Genomic DNA, 19161 nt, shown 5'->3' on the forward strand with positions numbered 1-19161 from the left:
GGGTAGTGGAAGCAATTTCATATGCAGACAAATAGCAGCAAATTTTCTCATGCCATTCCTGTGATTTATAAGCCTCTGCAATTATCTGCATGACCTTCGTACTTGTAGGTGCAACTAAGGATGTAATCTCTGCCATAATCGTAGCCTTTCCCTTCTCCAAGGCATAAAAACTGTGTAGCCAGGAAATAAGAATTAGGCAAACATATGGAAGATTTAAGCTGAAAATCTGTCACTTATTGGAAACTGCTTGTTTGTTTCTAAATTTAGGTTGCATATTTTTTCTTTAGATACTATTAAATATAGATTTGAAACATGTAGGAATTGTAGCAAAGTCAGATACTGAGTTTCTGTTCAGCAGCTGTAATTTAGCATGTTGTAAGCTGGGATCTTACCAGAACTTGCTTGTGGCTATGTTCAATAGGCTTATTAAAAAAAACCCCAAATCCCCAAAACCCCCTAAAAATCCCAAAACCCCCAACCCGCGCCAAGAAACCTCCCCAAAACTCGCCAAAACCAAAACCAAGAAAACAGAAGTTCTGGGCATGTCAAAGGTCCTTGCGCACAGTCCTGTTTTGAAGAGCCAGTGTGAATGCTCACGCTTGCCTCCTACATTATTATTTCCTCAGCACATTTTCCCTCAGCTGTCTCTGACTGAATGCCTGGGCTAAGCATCTCATAGACAGCAGTGCTATGGCTCAAGCCTTCCTTAATCAGTATCTACTCCGTGTGGAGATTTACAGCAGGGTCGTTTCTGGTACATTGTGCAATTTCCAAACTCCACTATAATAAACTTACTTTTCTGCAATTGTATGGTCTGATTGCAGACTTATCTTTTCAAATCCTGTATCATCCGTAATTCCCTTACAACCCTTCATGGTCCTTTTCATACATTTTTATATGACTATTTAAACTTTTCTCATGATTCATCTGTGGCTATGGCATCCCTCCATAAAGACACCCACATTTCTCAATTTACTTCTTTGTGGAGCGTGTTAGATGGAAACCATACCACACAGTTGTTTCTCCCAATCCTTGCAATATCTGCATTTCATGAGTGCAATTACTTTTAGGAACATTCTCAGATTTAGGGTGAATATTTGAAATAAGGTAGTCAGACAGTTGATATCCTAGAGTTATAACAAAGAGTATTACCCCAGAAAGGAGCACAGGAAGTCAGAGGCAGGTATAGATACACTACTGAAAATGGGAAAGCTAGTTAAGAGAGTACTGGTGGGTTTTTTTTTGTGGATCCTACAAAAGCCAGATTCTAATTTACATAATTTTGTCACCATCTATAATTGTGTTATATACTAACACTTCCCATTTTTTTCAAATACAGAGACCGCAACTGAGGAACAGGAATTGACATTGAAGACTGAAAACTGGGTTTGGGCCAAATGGACTTCATAAATCAGTCCATATCAGCGTTCCCTTAGTCTCTCACATTGTGTTCACCCTCAAAATTAAGGCTTTTTTTTTAAATTATAAACTCAGAGAAACCTGTATCTGATCCTCATTTCTACAAGCACTGCTGTATGGGGCTTCTTCAGAAAATAGGCTGATAGGAAAAAACCCAGCAAATATACCTCTATTTTTGCCTCAGGATTCTTAGTTGGAGGGACACAGAAGAAAACAAACAAGACAAAGCCCAAACCCAATGAAACAGGCTTTCTGCCTTGCTTTCTGGAATGAGTCTGGCTCTTGTTGCTGAGAGGGATCCTGCACCCAGTGCCAGAGCTAGGGTTGCTGTGCTGGGGTTCCAAATGCTTCTGGAAACCTGCGCAGTGGGACGTTTGTGCACCACAATGCTCAGGTTCCTGGGGTCGTGACTTGCTGGGGAAGAGGAAAAGGATCTGAAGCAGATAGAGGGAGAAAATGTTAGCAGATTCCTTATCCCTCCTCTCTTGGGATAAAGCAGACTCATGCCTTCACACTGGTTGAACATCTGAAGTGGAAGTGTGAACACAACTGAATGAATGCTGGCAGTAAACATTAGTCAGTGAAAGAGTAAACCCTGCAACGTAAAGGATTGAGAAATGCAATCATTTCAACTTCCTCTTAAAAGCAGGTCTGTGAAATATTTTTATGCTCACCTCTCAAAACTAACTTCTGCTTCATTATTTACTTTTGAGGCATATGACAAGTCATAGGATTATTACAGAGAAGTACAAATCACAAGACACAGTAAGAACCTGGAGACTTGGTGGTAACAACTGGTAGTGTTCCCTAATGCTTGGTTAATATTTACCTGTGATAAAGCAACTATTTAAGCAATTGTGGATGATTTGGTCTTAACATTTGCTTCCAGGAGCAGAGCACGGTGTATTTGACGTGCTTCGAGAGGTTTTCTGAAGACAAAAGAACAACTTTTATATCGAGGTCAAACTCTTAGGAAAGCATCTTTTGCAGCACTTGTTTTTGTCTCAGCTGGTTGAAAATGGCGGGTGTAAGCAAATGCATGAAGTACTCCATGTTCATCTTCAACTTTTTCTTTTGGGTAAGTTAGTGTTTAAACTGTTATTAATGATGTAGGAAATGTGTTCCCCACTATCTGAATGCTGCAGTTAGAGAAATTGTAAAGAAAATAGAGCATAAGTGGAACTAGAGTATGATTCTAAATCAGGGAGGGGAGAATATATTTAACTTTTGCCCTTCCCTTTGTCTTTTTCCATCTAAACACCTTTCCCTCAGCATTTAAAAGTAGACAAGCTACAAATCTGTCTCCCTGTTCATCTGGTGCCCCTCATGTCGAGGGACATTACTCATCTCAGTCAGAAGATAACAGGCTCTGCAATAACAATGCGCAGTTGTTTTCCTTTTATTGCTGTTTGTATGCAAGATCCTCAAAATGCAGTTGCAATAGAAAATACGGAAAATTTACTTGAATTTTTAGCCTCCTAATTGATAAACAGTTTTCATAGCCTTCTTTGTGGTTCTTTGCTTTACATTTACTGTATAATTAGTTTCGGATGGTGGGCAGTAAATGTTTCTAGGAATGTATGAGCTGGCAGTGCTGCCACAGCTGTACCAAGGCTGATACAGCACAGCACAGCAGGCAGGTTTCTGCGTGTTATTTGAACCACATTTGCCTACTTACCACATCTCAGCTGGGTTGCAAGAATTTTGGGTCTTGAAAGCTCTGGAAAGGTTTGAGTTAAAGGACACTTCTCTCATGCTTCAGCCTCACTGTGAGATTTCCTGACAGAGCTTTGTCAGGTTCACCAGGGGTTCACTGAAACCAGAAGTGGAACTCCTAGACATACTATGGGCTTTGCCTCAAGGGATTTTTTTCAAGTGAAAAGGTGATACCATTCAAAAGGGACCACAAACAGTAGCCTTGGAAAATTTGTGGCTAGCCCAAATTCTTTGATTACTTATGGACCTCACAAAGAAATTCCTGACACACCAGTGATGGTTTGGACTGTCTCCTCCAGTTCCCTCCTTTGGGTTAATGAAGGCAGATTGAAGGTTTTTGACATTTGTGTTGAAGTTTTTATGCAACAGGATTTACAGGAATCTGTAAGTTTCTGAGTTTGACTTCTTGTTCCTCAGGAAGTTTTTTCCTGTTTTTGTGGTTTGACCCCCACCAGCAACCAAGTACCACACAGACACTCACTCATGCTCCCACCAGCAGGACTGGGGAGAGAATTGAAGGCATAAAAGCTGGAAAATTCGTGAGTTGACATATAGACAGTTTAATAGGGAAAGAAAAAGCCATTCATGTAAACAAAACAAAACAAATAGATAATTTCCTGCTTCACATGGGCAGGCAGGTGTTCAGCTATCTCCATGGGGACAGGTCCTCTTTACGTGAAGTGTTTACTTGTGAACACAAATGCCATCACTCCAAATGTCCTTCCTCCTTCTTTCTGCCAGCTTTATCTACTGAGCATGATGTCAAATGGTCTGGAACATCCCTTTGGTCAGCTGGGGTCACTTATCCTGGCTGTGTCTCCTCCCAACCTCCCAAGCACCCTCAGTCTCCTCACCAGAGTAGCAGTATGAAAGGAGAAAGAAAACTTGATGTAAGCCCTGCTCAGCAATAGCAAAAACTTCTCTATATTATCAACCCTGTGTTCAGCACAAATCCAAAACACAGCCCCACACCAGCCACTATGAAGAAAATTACCCCAACCCAAACCAGAACACCTGTTCACATTCATCTGTGTTTACTGTGAGCTAAAACAAGGACAAATGTCTCAGACTAGCATTAGGAAAGCTCCAAACGACTTCTAGAATGAACATTGGACCAGTGTCCTATGCCTCCAGTGACAGTACAGATTTCCTAGGGAGAAAAAATGGGTGGGGTCCTGGGGGAGTCTTGAAACAAGCATGTGTGAAACAGACTTCCTCCTATCTTTATACCAAAGTTGAAAAACCCATACTGTATTCTGAGGAAGAGAATGCTGAGAGCATTCACTGTGCACATGCCTGCCTCGATGGAACAGAGAAGGGCAGGAATGCAACTGTAGTTATCTGCTTTAGGGAAGGTGTTTAGCACTATTAAGACAGAGAAAATGAAACAGAGAAGGGCAGGAATGCAGCTATAGTTAATTATTTTTAGGCAGATGTTTAGTTAACATGATCAAGATAGGGAAGAACAGTATGGCCTGACAGAAATATAATGAAACGGAATTTTTTGGTTCACATTCCTGTCTAACTCATGGAAATCGCTAAACTGCAACAGTAAGGTTGAGGGAACAGAGATAACTTTACAGCCACTCATCCCATAGCTGCTCTCTCTGATACTGGGAAATGAAGGTGACTTTAACCTAAATAGATAAGAACGACTGTTGCGTATTTACCTGGTGTTCTCATTTTACACCCTTTGCAATCTCTCAGGGAGTGTCCTCTCTTGAAAGACTCAGGAATGAGCTTTCTAAGCTTCTGACGACGTTTTCTAAGCAGCTCATGCAGCATCACACTAAGTGTGTAAGCCCTGGAATAATCTAAGGTAGCTCTGCAAATTGACTATGACTTCACTACATGATGCTTGTCCCCTGGGCATCTACATGCCCATGAGCCCCATGCTGGATTCCAGCACACAAATAGAGTTTTTCATCTTCCCAGCTAGGCGAAGAACAGCAGACTGGTTTTTGAAGATCTGTGCTTTGGAACTGGGTGCCTATATGGACTGATAGGCTCTATATGGAGTTTCTAACAGTCCTTAAATTAATCCTTGTCAGTTTTGTGCATTAAACCTAACACGTCAGATTTTTCTTCTTTCCCGTCTTTGGAGTTTGCAGGATATCCAGTCTCACCTGCTGTCCTCATTGCACCAACTTCTGCTCCTCCACATCATGCAAAATTGGAGTATTACCTATTTTTTTCACTGAATACTGACATCTGACGCTTGTTTGAAGCAACATGGTTGGTGATGAAGATCTTTGATCAGCTGTTAATACCAGACTTGCAGTCCCATCTACAAAGTGGCCCCTTCCCTGAACCTTAATGTGAACATCTCAGTCCCTGAAGTAGCAAGACAAGCTTAGCAGGTTTGCTGAGCCAGAGGCCACATTCTCTGCAGGACGTGCCTAGAATTGTCATTTCAGGTGTCTCAAGGAAGTACGCCAGTCAAATATTTTCTTTAACAGAAGCAACCTTCTGTTGTTGTAAAAGTTCCTCCTGATATACTTGAACTTACTGTTTGAAAAGGGTGTGCCAGTGGAGGAAATTCCCCACAAATTTGGTATTTGTGTGTATGAGAATTGCAGAGTCTTAATATACTGTTGGTTCAGGACTATGTCAGGCTCATCTGAGGTGATATTGATTTAACCAACTGAGCTGTATTTCCTCCTCACACCAAATTTGAAAGCTTGAGAAGAACCAACCAAATGTGAGGGACAGCAGTACTCTTGCTGTTCAATTTATGAGGCTGAGATAAGATCACTGATTCTTTATTAAGGATTGTAGCAAAAATAAGATAGCCATCTAATTTTGGGAAAATGGGTGAAGACATTTTCAAAGAAGCTTATTTTATTCCATCAGAAAACACTAGCAATTCATTAAAAATGAAATTTCTTGGAATGAAAGTTTATTTCATTGAAACTTTATTTTAAGAATACTTTAGGATGGAGTATTGCAGCAAACTTGACATGTTCAACTTGGACTCCTTGGGAACAGACCATTTTTATTTGCTATTTCAAAACTTTTCTTTATGTGTTTCTGTACACTTTGTATATTATGAAAATAACTGGAAACAAACCATTAAGATTTTACTGAAATGGAGCATTTTTTAATCAACCTAAACCAACTCTATTTTAAAAATTAAGATATGGACACATCTTACTAAAAGTTTGATTTATAAACAGTGTTTCTATTTTTACATTGAGAAAGTATTGTAGTATTCCCATTTGATTGATGTGTTCCTGTACATTTAGTTAAATTTGCTTCTACTACTCTGCTGTATTTTAATGGGAGGTCCTATGTAACAAAAAAACTCTCTTTGGATTTGTAGCAATAGATGCTTCAGTGGAAACTTTCACATTAGCAAGCCCCTGTTATCTAGTGAATAGTCACATCACTCACACAGTGCTGCTGAACAAGACTGAAATGTATAGTCATATGATACACCATCAGTTTCTAGGCAAATTCAGCAGGATTCAAAAGGTTTTAGTGGGAAGTTCTAGTTAAATTTGATAACATGTTATAGCTGTCATTGATTGTACAACTTTATTTTTCATGTTTAAAATGTACTTATGGGAGCTTTACTTAGAGCAGGAAAATGTGTGGTACCCATGTCTGAGTGCTGGCCCTATTCCATATTCAATGATCTGCTGAGGTTATTCATGTCTTTGATACTGAATATTATATGAAAACTTCTGTGGGGAAAGTTTTTAAAAAAAAAAAATCTAAACCATGTACAAAAAACTATTTTAATTTCAATAGTCCCAGTCTTCAAGGGAAATTCATAACAACATTTCAGGGCCATTTATGACTTGAGTATTAGTGGCACATGGAGATAATTATAAATCTGACTAGTCCCTGGTCCTCAGTGAGGTCTCTCTCTTACCAGTCATCTCAGTAGGCACAATCCTCACACCAGAGTAGCCTCTTGGTTACCTGTGTCCAACAGTTAATAAAGAGAAATTCTGTGTGAGGTTCATCAACAACAAGGTTAGGAATAGAGTGACTGGCACACAGGGGAACAGTACCTCAATGATCGATGGAATAGAAGCACAACTAGAAATGAAGGAATGTACCTGGACCTGTGATTCATCTTCCCTGACTCCACCATCTTAAGGAAAGTCATGCTGGTCAAACATTCACATGTACAAGCTCAAGTTGTCTCTTTTCCGTAAAATTATAATGGGAACATATACTCTAGGTGTTTTATGAGACCTGTTCTAAGGATTGGAGATGGCCAGATATTGCTGCATTTGAAACAGCAAAAAGAATTTATTTAGAAATTTTCCTGTTAGGTTTACCATAGAGAAGGTCTCCAGATATGTCTCCTGAATAAGGCTAGAAACAGCAGATAGGCAAACATCCCTTATCGAATCTCATGTTTCCATTATTCAAGAAACAACATTCTTTACAGACACACTTTATAGATACAATAGCAATTTATATTTCTCTCTCATCTGACGCAATTTCTGTGTGCTTCCCAAACACATATATAAATCATCATGTAAATGCGTAGTCCTCTGGGGTGGAAACATCAGGGATCTGGTGCATACCTGAAGATTTAACTACACTTACGAATTTTCCTGGAAATGAATCAATATTCTCTGCTCCAGCAATTCATGTTTCTTTTGCTTTGCCAAACAAGTGATTTCAGAAGTTTGGACAGCATATGGTGCAATTTGGATACTGAATGTTAGTAAAAAAGTTGCTGACCTTTCTAACTTGTCTTTATTTTCTCCCACAGGTGTGTGGTTGCATTATTTTGGGATTCTCTATATGGATACGTGTTAGCAGTGCTCAGCAGGTAAATGCATGCAGTCATACCAGCACCATGTGAAATGTGGAAACTACTGCATATGCTTTAATTTCCCATCTTCATTTCCACAAATTTTCTATGTTTTTGTTGAGGTGGTTTGTGTGGGTGAAGAGGAATGCATTTTATGACGTTAAGATGAAACATCATGGTGCAGGTAGTCAGATAAAGTGATCGATGCAAGCAGAGATACATGACTATGAGAAGTAGCTGCCAGCGTTATTAATGTAGTTTCATGCAGATGCACACAGATTTCTCTTTGAAAATGTGTCTCTCACCTCTAGTGAAAAATAATTACGCTTTTGTTAATGATTTTGGTGTTAGAATAATGTGGAGATATGCAGCTCATAGTCTTTTCTGTGTTTTTCCCTATTAGAATAGTATAGTCATATCTATTCCTAGGGTTACTCCTTATGTTTGTGGGGAATATTTTTATCTTTCTCACTCATGCAGCAGAGGTTGGTCCTGTTGTTTCAAAGACCCCATGGTCCTGTGGACCCTTTTGCCTAGTGAGTACTATTGGCACTGACTCTAAAGTTTAAGCAGTACATTCTTTCAAATAAATTTGGGACATAGAAATGCAAATTAATTTGAAAGCGTAATTTGCATTCTTCTATTTCTAAAAATACTTCTTGACCAGAGAAGTGAAAAACAACCAGGTGTCACAGAGAAGCATATTTTTTTTCAGGTTTCAGATTGAGCCTTTAGTATAGATTACATTGCAATTCTTCAGATAACTCCCCTGCTGCTCTAGCACAGTCTGTCAGTTAAGGAAACAACTTTTAAACCAGTATTTTCCCACCTGGAAATAAAAATATGGTGAAGGTAAAAGATAGCTTTGTACATTCCCTGCCATTTGGCTGATGGCACTTTGCCCTTAGCCAGTCCCAGGTGTCTCATGTCTGGAAGAGCATGGATGCAAGAGAACTTGGTTCAAGATGACACTGTGTCATTGGGTAGATCAGGTCATAGTGGAGAGCTCTGCCATTCTCTTCTCTGGAAGAGGAAGAATCACAACTTTCGCTCCTCAATCAGCATTTTATTAAATGCTAAAACTGCCATACTTGACACTTGACAGTCTCTGGTGTGATGGCTCAAATGATGCAATGGAGCTTGGAAAACCAAAACCACTACCAAATCTTATTTTTTAAGATATTTCCTATTCAGAAGAAAATATTTAAATGTGTGTCAAATTGCTTTCCTGAAGCAACACTTAGTACTCTCCAAAAAACTATGAATTAAGAGTCAGGACCAAAACTGGAAGCATTTTCTCACATTTTACCTCCAGGCATGCAAAGTTCCCATTCAAACCCGATGTATGTTTCGCCTCAGTAATAACTGAGCAGACCATAAGGATCTGGCTGTAGATGAATAGAGCTTTCTATGAATAAATAACAGGAGGTTCAGTCCAACTTGGAAAGGGAAAGAACAACACATTCTTCAAATTATACTTGTCTATATACCTTTGCAATTTCCATCAGAAGATAAATGTGACAACTTCCAGACATTTTTGCTAATCTTGGCACCAGTATCATTGGAAAATATTCTTTGAACATTTTTCTCTCTTTAGGCCTTTGGCCTTAGTCAGTCCTGTGGGAACTGAATAATTTGATATTTAATAATATTGAGGTATATGAATTGTTTGGTTGAATGCCCCACATATCAAAACAAAGTTCTCATCTCTGAGGGTAATATTAGAGATCAAGCCTGGGAGAAAACAAAAAAAAAAGAAAAAAAAATCTGCCTTGGAAAATACATCTAACTATTTCTAAAATATATGCAGCATCACTCTGAGAAGTGTTCTCTCAGGAGCAGTCATAGAGTATGTTCCTGGTCTCCTAATGACAAACAGAGATTTTTTTAACACTGGGTTAATGTAGGAGAGGTTTTGAGGTAATCAAGTCTCCTACTTCCAGTAAAAAGCAAAGATTCATTGACTGAAAGCCAACTAAAAAGCCACTTTAAAGACAGAAGATCTATATTTATTCAATTACTCTGTAAAGTTGATTTTCATCTTGCGCAGAAATAAAGGTTGTGAAAAACCAGATATTATAAAGCTCTCCACCACGACATTTGTGAAGGGAGCATTAGAGCTTTGTTTATTTATGGATCACAATTTCTCCGTAGTTGCTACTCAGTATATTTATCAGTTACAAAATAATGATCTTGTTTTGGGGAACACAGATGCTTTTAGGAGAACCTTCTGGTAGCTGAAAGATTGTTTTTCCTCTCTCTTTCCAGGGGATAGACAGCAGCATGCTTGGAGGAGTTAATCTCCTGATAGCTGTAGGTGCCATCATCATGATCCTCGGGTTCCTCGGGTGCTGCGGTGCTGTCAAGGAGAGCCGGTGCATGCTGATGCTGGTAGGAAGGAAAAACGTCTGTCTGCCTTTCACAGGCCACAGCTACATATGGTGGATGGAGTCCTTGCAAGTAGCATCAAATGAGGATGGGCACCTTTTAATTTAACCAAAAGCATGATTTTAATCCTGTGTTTTCTTTGCACACCTTGAGTTTGGGCCCCTTCTAAATTCTGTTGTGGTAAAAATTATCGTTGGTCTCATCAGCAAGAAGACCGGGTCAGAGAGACTTGAGCATGTTACTCACTAGCTTTTTTTTCCATCCAGCCATCTTCAAAGTTCCCTCCATCAGCTTTCACCCATTACCTATTCTACTTAATTTTCTAAATTCCCAGCCCTCTCTTTGCTGGTTCACCTAGAACGTCCTCCCTGTCCTCCTGCCCAACTCTCACCCACACACAGTTACCATGACACTGTTCTGGTGTGTGCCTTGTTTTGATCACCAGATGTTTTGATCGCTGGTACTCTGCCTTGAGCACCAGTTTTTCGTATAATCAAAGAAGAAATAGTTGGAGCAGCTCTGACTGGAAAATCATTCTACCTACATGGTTATTCAAGCACCTGAAAGATAAATATTAACTTAAATTATATCACCTTGGTCAAAAGTAATACAATTTTCTACTCCTTTTCTTTTTCCCCAGTTTTTTATTGCACTGCTTCTGATACTGATTCTTCAGGTGACAGCAGGTGTTTTAGGAGCAGTGTACAAACCTCAGGTACAGTATTATTTTATAGTTTCATGGATGTCTTCATATAGTTTTATTTCTTCTCAAAAAATTAGTAATATATTTTAACTTACAGGTTGAAGCAGCCCTTAACCTTACTCTGAGTGAAGCTGTGAATGCACTGCAAAGTACTACAGGAGAATATAAAGAGTATCAGGAAGAGTTCCAGAAGCTGCAGAAAATGGTAATTAAGCAGTAAAAAAACGAAGGGGTTGTTGCTATTTGTCTCATCTTTGGTATCTGTCTTTGCTTCATTTTATGACTACTCTGCTGCAGATTTGAATTTCATTCCCTGGGGTGAGTAAGGGTCTGACTTAAAGGCAAGATGAAACACCACAGAAGGGACTTATATTCTCTTGATAGGACAGGGTCTGTGCATTGACAGAATGCCTGCCGCTCTGGTTTTTTAGTCCCTAATGGGTGTTTGCTTTTATGCATTGACATAAAGTTAATTTTTATGTTTTTGAAGTCTGCTGTATGAAAGAAAACCAAACAAGGAACAATATTTAGGTGTCTTATGTTACTTCCGCTTCTCCTTCTCCATTCCATCTCCAGCCTTGTCCTCTGCTTCTGAGACAGCTTATTTCTTCTGATATAATAAGCCCTCTGGAGAGATGAGCAAAATGAAAAATCCCCTAATTACTGCATTAATTTTTAAATGTAACAGGACTGCTGTATTGTGTCCCACAGCCTTTGCTTTTATACAAAATTATGTGAACATTTCCAGCTGCTTTTTAATAGAGGGAGGACCTCAAACCCAAGTTTGCACCTCTGAGCTTTAGTGGTTTGAATATAGTGGAACATGAAGTGAAACTGCACCTGGTTTAGGTTTCACAAACCCCAAATGGAGCCCTGGTCTCCTCAGTCCATTTCCAATTTAAAGAGATAACCATCATTCAAAGAGGTTATTTTTATAGATTTTAGAGTTTTATGTGCCTGAATTTTACATTTCCAGCCTGGCTTTTCAAGATGTGAAATGTGGATGTTACTGGAGCTGGCAACTTACCTTCTGCATGTACAACCTACAGAAGAAGGCTTGATTTAAAAAAAATAGTATACCTAGTGTTCTAGTTCAATTGTGGCACTGATAATTACTAGCTTTATAGTATATTAATGTATTTTGAGCATCTTATACTGAAAATCTCGTCTTTTTTTCTCCTATCTCTTCTTAAAAAAAACCAAAACAACAACTGTATGCACTTACATTCATGGTATAGAAATTTAAAGGATATTTGAAACATATGAATTTGGGACAACTTCCACATTGAAAAAGGTGAAATAAAATTTGGTTTTTGTTGCTCCTATCAGCTCCCTCACCTACTCTCTTTAAAACTGAAAATCACATATTTTTTAACTCTTCTCCACATTTACTCCTTTCTTGCAGTACCAATGTTGTGGATTGAAGGATGGACCTGAAGACTGGGGACAAAATTTTGACAAACAAAAAGACATCTGTCAATGTGAAGTAGAGAAACCATCATCATCAGACCTCTGCACCACCTATAGGAGCAGATACGTCTATAAAAAAGTGAGAAAAATGTTCACTCCTCTTTCCAAGGAGCCAAATTTTAACCCAAGGTTATCTCTGGTGACTGGCCTAGTCAGGAGTTCTGTATCTTTCTGAAAAGGCAGAGTTTTGCTTTCTCTTTCTTAGCCAGAATTACCCCCATGCTCTCAGTTAAGAAATGACTGTTCATAACTCTGCTCCTTCCTCTTCTTGAGATCTCTCCAGTTTTGGCCCTTAGCAATCTGCATGGTCACTGTTGATGAAAATTATTGACTTTGGGGCCAGGGTATGAACCTGGGTCAGAGCTGCACACCAGCTACCCTTTGGCTCTCATTCCTCTCTCTGAAGGCTATGCTCCCATCCAGGCTCATTGTGCTAGTAGACATGTTGACATGGAGACTTTCAAAATGCTAAAGTGTATTGAAAATCAAACACATTAAATGCAATACCTTTGGGGTTTTATAATTCTTTAATTAAAAAACCCACACTCATTCTGCAGGATCTGCTGGAAAGAAACCTTACATATTGTGAGATTCATGGCAGAATGTCCAAAGAGTGATTTCTTACAACTACAGCCTTTTGAAAATCTTCATTTATGTAATAAGGCAAAATATCTGGTGACAGGCAAAAAGGAGGTACACTTAGAAGAGTACCATCTCGTAGACAGTAGAGATCTCAACAAATTTCATAGTTAGTTTGTCTCATTATAAGGAAATCTGGACTCTATGGATATGCAAAAAATATTTTAAAGAAATGCAAAAAATAATTGAATAGCACAAAGTAATTGAAGTTTTAGAATGCTGGTGGTGCAAATTTTGCCAGTATGCACCTAGCACCAAGCAGATTTTAGCAAATGTCCATTCTGGTTGTATAATTCTCTAATTGCACAGCTCCTTAATCAGGTCCTGCTTGAGCAGCATTTCCTCTCCATGTAGTCCCACAGAAGCAAATACTATTTTAAAGCAATGAAACAATCTGGTTAAGTAGAAGATACCAGAACCCAATCTGGAAATAAGATGTATACAAAGAGGGTGTTTTGACCACACTTTAATGTCTTTTTGGCCTCAGGCAAGCCCTCAAAGGACACATGAGAGGCCATCTGTGAAATTACTGCAGGTGCAAGATATTGCTCATATGAACACATAGATTTCATGGTGATGTGAGATGCTAGTAGAGACATCCAACTCTTCTGATATGGGAAAAAATATTTGAAATCCAGTGCAGTTATGAGTCAGCTTAACTGAGAGATTTTTAGAAGAACTAGAAGGAGAAGACCCATGTGTTTATTGTGAGAGAGGATATATGGTGAAAAAATACAGCTATATCTGGGGGGGAAGACATTTGTAGTGTTGTAACAGTAATGTAATTTGGATGTATTTAAGCTGTACGTGGCTTTCCCTCCTGTTTGCAGAAGGAGGATTGTCAGTGCCTAGAGAAGATGTAGTCACTCTAAGAACAGACGTATGCAAATATTCAAAAGGAGCGTGGCTCTGCACAGAACTTCAGCTGTAGAATCATAGAATAGGCTGAGTCGGAAGGGACCCATCAGGATCACTGAGTCCAACTCCTGGCCCTGCACACGACAGCCCCAAGAATCACATCATGTGCATGAGAGCATTGTCCAAATGCTTCTTGAACTCTGTCAGGTTTGGTGCTGTGATCACTGCCCTGGGGAGCCTGTTCCTATGCCCAGCCACCAGTCTGGGTGAAGAATCTTTTCCTGATATCCAAGCTAAGTCTCTCCTGACTCTGCTTCATGATGTTTCCTTTGGTCCTTTCACTGTTCATGAAAGTGGAGAGATCAGTACCTGCACCTCTGCTTCCCCTCATGAGGATGCTGAAGACCCAAATGAGGTCTCCGCTCAGTCTCCTCTTCTGCAGGTTGAATAGAGAAAGTGTCCTCAGCCACTCCTCATATGGCTTCCCCTAAAGGCCCTTCACATGGCCCTACTTTGGACAATCTCTAATAGCTTTATATCTTTCATATATTATGGTGCCCAAACCTGCCCCCAGCACTAAAGGTGAAGCCACCCCAGTGCAGAGCAGAGCAGGACAATCCCCCCCACACCTTGCCCAGCTGGTGATGCTGTGCCTGATGTCTCCCAGGGCAGGGTTGGCCCTCCTGGCTGCCAGGGCACTGCTGACTCACATTCAACTTGCCATGGACCAGGATCCCCAGGTCCCTTTCTGCAGGGCTGCTCTCCAGCATCTTGTTTCCAAGCCAAACCCCAATATAACCAGGGTTGCAAAATCTGCACCTGACCTTGTTAAACTTTATATGATTGGTGATTGTCCATCTCTCTGTTTTGCTGAGCTCTCTCTCTAGGGCCTCTTTTCCCTCAAGGAAGTCAACAGCTCCTCCTAGTTTAGCGTCGTTGGCAAACTTCATTAGTATTCCTTTGAGTCCTGCATTCAAGTTGTTTAGGAACATGTTGAAGAGGATTGGACTGAGGATGGAGCCCTGCAGAATCCCACTACTAACCAGACTCCAGATTGACGTTACCTCACTTACTATAACTCTTTGTACCTGACCCACGAGCCAGTTGCTCACCTATGGCATAACACGGCTGTACGCTGGACATTTTGTCCAGAAGGATACTGTGAGAGACAGCTCCAAAATTTTTGCTGAAGTTCAAAAAGTTTACATCTATTGGCTTTCCAAGACCAGTTAGGTGGGCTACCCTGTCATAGAAGGAATCAAGTTCAACAGGCAGGACATTCCCCTCATGAAACCATGCTGGTTACTCTCTTCCTTCCAGCCCTAGCTTAAGACCACCAAACATTGGACAAAATTAATTTTGAAGATAGGTTTTATAACCAAATATTTTTAGTTAATCCCAAGTCTAATAATAAACCTTGAAGTTTCAAATCCAAACATTGGTGGGAAACAAGCTTCCTCTCAGACCTAGTCATGGCTGGCTGCATTGACTCTTTCCTAGCACCAAATGATTATCAAATGGAAGTAAGAACAAACACTTCTTTCCTTGTTGACTGAAAATAAGGCAAACATTAGACACTACAGCTGTATGTCTTCCTTTAAAATAGTTGCTTGTTATGGTCAGCTACTAGTTCTTCATACTTGGGAAAGCAAAGACTTTCGCAGAGCATAAAGTACACATAGGTGTGTGGTTTTTGTTCATTAGCAACAAGCCAGAGTAAATTCAAATAGCCTTTTTTTAGCCCAGAGCTAAAGAGAAAGAGAGAGAGAGCCTGAGAGTTATTTTAGAAGATGCATTCCTATGTATTCCTATATTTTCCTGTATATTCCTATTATTCATATATCCTATATGATAATATTGCTTACCTATAATTAATAATTTTGTTTTCTTTTTCAGTCCTGTGGAGAAGTGATTATGAAACAAGTTAAAGACAATCTGGTCATAATTATGGGGATCGCCTTTGGACTGGCTGTTGTTGAGGTACCAGTGTACACTGTTAAAATACTTAGTAGTTGACAAGCAATATGTTGTACTCGGAAATGCATTGGGAATGGGATTAAAACACATGGCTTGCTCAATTAATAGACTAGGGAAAACCACCTCTCACCTTAGCTATAACCTTACTGTTATTCATACGAACATATTTCATTAAAGTATGTGGCTGCTGAGCTGCAGACTTCAAGTGAGATCAGACCACCCTGCTGCCTGTATAAGGGTATCACATGGGAGATTTTCTTCTAAAAAAAATTGCCAGTCCTAAAGCTGGGCTGTGTCTTGACACTGAGCCCTGTGTACAGAGATGTGCACGAATAAAGAGTGCCAGAAGACCTGAGGAAGAATAGACAGATTTTTCCTTCTCTTTCTCATATTTTCTTGAGGAAAAAGTAATCTCCTAATAAAACTTAGCCCCTAGAGTACATATTTTATCATTAAGTTTTGGTACAAAATTATAATTCTGAGGCATTAAAACTTTAAGCATCGAGATGATGCATGAATGTGCCTAAGTGCACATGTGTGATGCTCCATATATTCCTGTGCAAAAAAACAGAGCATGTGAACTGTTTCCTTTCATTTCCTCACCATACACTGAAGAATAACATGCAAGATTTTTTCTGAAGAGAGGAAGAAAAGAAGTAAGGTTATCCAGTCAGCTAGTTGATTTTGATTTGAATAGGAGAAAATTATAAAGAAACAGGGGATTTCATCATGAGGCTTTCTTCAGTCATTTTTTTTCTTTTCACTCTTCCTCCTTGCTTTTCCTCCACCCTCACTCTCCACCAGTGGATGTTTGAGGGAAAAACAGAAATGACAAAGATTGCTGTGGAAAGTTCAGTCTGTTATTCAAAGCAAATACTAAACATCATTGGCAGAGGATTGCTCCTCATGAGAGAAGAGTGGGCAAGAGCCCCAGTTCAAAACTGTGTTTCCAGGAAAATAGTAATAAGTGGGGAAGAATTATGCAGCTGCAGCACTGGAAGTGTACAGGCCACCAACTTCTTACTCAGCACAGGCTTTCTGATATTTAAGGAGCTGTATGTGGGTAGTCAGGTCTCTCACCCATACGCTTACTTTGAGGGAAAAATAGGCTAAATACACTGATATTAAATAGTCTTAAAATGTGTGTAAAATTGTGTAGTAAAATTGCATCTGTATTCCTAAAGCAAATTATAAGTCACTTTGCTCTAGTTACTGCAGTTATGTGGGTTGTAGCCTTTAGTTCATTGGCCATCATTCTTTCCTGTTCTCCAGCTGGCATTTTCTGTGCTGGCTGCCTTTCCCAGTCATCAAAAGGATTGGAAAACAACATGAATAAACAATATGAGACTCAGCACAAATTGTCAGATAGCAATTTACACTTGATAAACATTTAAACTTTCCAAATTAACTCAAGCAATTGCAAATCAAAGACCACTTGCTTAACCACCTCTCTGCTCTAGGAAATCCCAGATAAAAAGAGGTGCTCTTCTCCCCTCTGCCTGCTTCATTATGCCACTTGTGAGCTGTTACTGCTTTCAGCTCACCCTACTAGTGAAAATTATACAGATATGAAGGGCCCAGTTTCATTTGGGAGCAAGTGCAAATGTGGGCATGTATGTCAGGGAAGCCTTGTCAGTTTATTCCAGGTGTGAGGCCATCCCTTTGTCTTAGCTGTACCTCTATGCTACATATGCTCTTCTCTGTCTCTTCCTTAAGTAAATAAAGTATGTCAGTGTTTGTGGCTTCAAGGGTGTCAGCTGGGCACTTTCCACTTTTGTGGAACACCTTCACAGACTGGTTAACTTTAAATTCAGAAGGAAGCTTTCTGATCTGATCTCACCAGCTATCTGCCACATGTCATGGAATTGTACCCAGTAATTCCCAATACAGAAGGTGACTCTATTGAATTTTCTATTTCATGTAACAGCTTCTTCAGTGAACTTACTATTGTTTCTATCCCAAGTGCATTACTGATAAATATAAAATATTTGTTGCATGATCATTTGCAACTCAAAACAGTGAGGTAGGTTTATAGATACCTGTATACAGTATACACATGTATATATATACTTATATACATACACTTCACACATATGGTTACACAGAAAAGAGTGACAGTGGAAAAGAGAGATTTCAAAGGGAGACAACCCTTAGAACACACAGTGAACATTCCTCTAACTTTATCAGAAAATGAAATGCTCAATTTTTATCCAATTTCTTGAACTTCTCTGTAATTGCTACTCCATTACAGATAACAACAGCATTTTAAGCACAGAGATACAGGGGTCCTCACACACAGAGGCAATCCATCTTTTAAACAAATGAAACTTCTCCATGATATCTGCAGTCTTAGCTGCGGTATATACTGATTTCATTAAATGTCTCTACTCTGTAAGAGGCACGTTGGAAAAAATCTTCTGCATAGCAGATTTAGCCTGCATGTAAATCCAAGACATTTGCTAACAAAATATTCCCATTGTGTATCAGTTGATTTCCAGAACTGCCAAGCAATACCAGAAATCTCTTTGTTTTTCAGATTCTTGGTTTGGTGTTTTCTATGATCCTCTACTGCCAGATCGGGAGCAAATGAACTGTGAAAATGTCAGGATGATGTCACCAGTCAAATCAAGATCTTTCTAGAAAGAGGGCTAGAAATTTGGCTGGCCACATTCAGATAAATATATACATGTCCCAGGCAGCTGTTCCAATGAAAATGGCAGCTCTTGTACTCATGGATGCTTAACAACTTACAAAACGACGTTTTTATATTTCATAAGACTTAATGAAGTGAATATGATTTTTTATTTGCAATAAACATCTTTGTTTGTGTTTCTGAGGTGTTTATTTTGTCCAAAGACAGCAATTATGTCATGTTGAGAGTGAGTTTACCATGTGGTCTGCCTGCATGAACGTTAAACCACCCACAGCAGAGTCACCATAAACAGCTGCAAACCATCATGCAGTGGCTGCTCCAGGGAACTCAGGTCCCTGGGCACCTCTGCTTGTGGAGTAGGGTGTTTTCACTAAGAGAGTTGTGATTTAGGGTTTTGTTACCTGTGGAAAGGGCAACTGACTTGGAACCAAATAGGAAAGCCACGCTTCCTCTCAGGGATGTGTAAATCAGTATCTTGGCAGCTGAAATAGTTGCTCTCAGGCCCAAATGATGCTTAGGCTGCATAAATGAGCTGGACTTAGTGGCACGTGTTTTGCAAAT

At 39.5% G+C, this 19161-nt stretch overlaps 1 protein-coding gene across 1 annotated transcript; it reads left to right on the plus strand.

Moving 5' to 3' along the window:
• The first annotated feature begins 2437 nt into the window (after nucleotides 1–2437).
• TSPAN8 (tetraspanin 8) lies at nucleotides 2438–18537 on the plus strand. The gene is made up of 9 exons (XM_030960920.1): nucleotides 2438–2497; nucleotides 7871–7930; nucleotides 8393–8401; nucleotides 10181–10303; nucleotides 10941–11015; nucleotides 11101–11208; nucleotides 12409–12552; nucleotides 15867–15950; nucleotides 18484–18537. The coding sequence occupies exons 1-9, from the start codon at nucleotides 2438–2440 to the stop codon at nucleotides 18535–18537; spliced, it is 717 nt and encodes a 238-aa protein (XP_030816780.1).
• Nucleotides 18538–19161: the final 624 nt, after the last annotated feature.

Source organism: Camarhynchus parvulus, chromosome 1A (assembly GCF_901933205.1).
Source record: "Camarhynchus parvulus chromosome 1A, STF_HiC, whole genome shotgun sequence".
Taxonomy (NCBI): Eukaryota; Metazoa; Chordata; class Aves; order Passeriformes; family Thraupidae; genus Camarhynchus; species Camarhynchus parvulus.

What these genes read in the sequence shown, in the direction of transcription:
- TSPAN8 (XM_030960920.1), top strand. Translation starts at nt 2,438, where the DNA reads ATGGCGGGTGTAAGCAAATGCATGAAGTACTCCATGTTCATCTTCAAC. An exon ending in TCTTCAACTTTTTCTTTTGG is followed by an intron (nt 2,498 to 7,870) that starts GTAAGTTAGTGT and finishes TTTCTCCCACAG; the next exon opens with GTGTGTGGTTGCATTATTTT. An exon ending in GAGCAGTGTACAAACCTCAG is followed by an intron (nt 11,016 to 11,100) that starts GTACAGTATTAT and finishes TTTAACTTACAG; the next exon opens with GTTGAAGCAGCCCTTAACCT.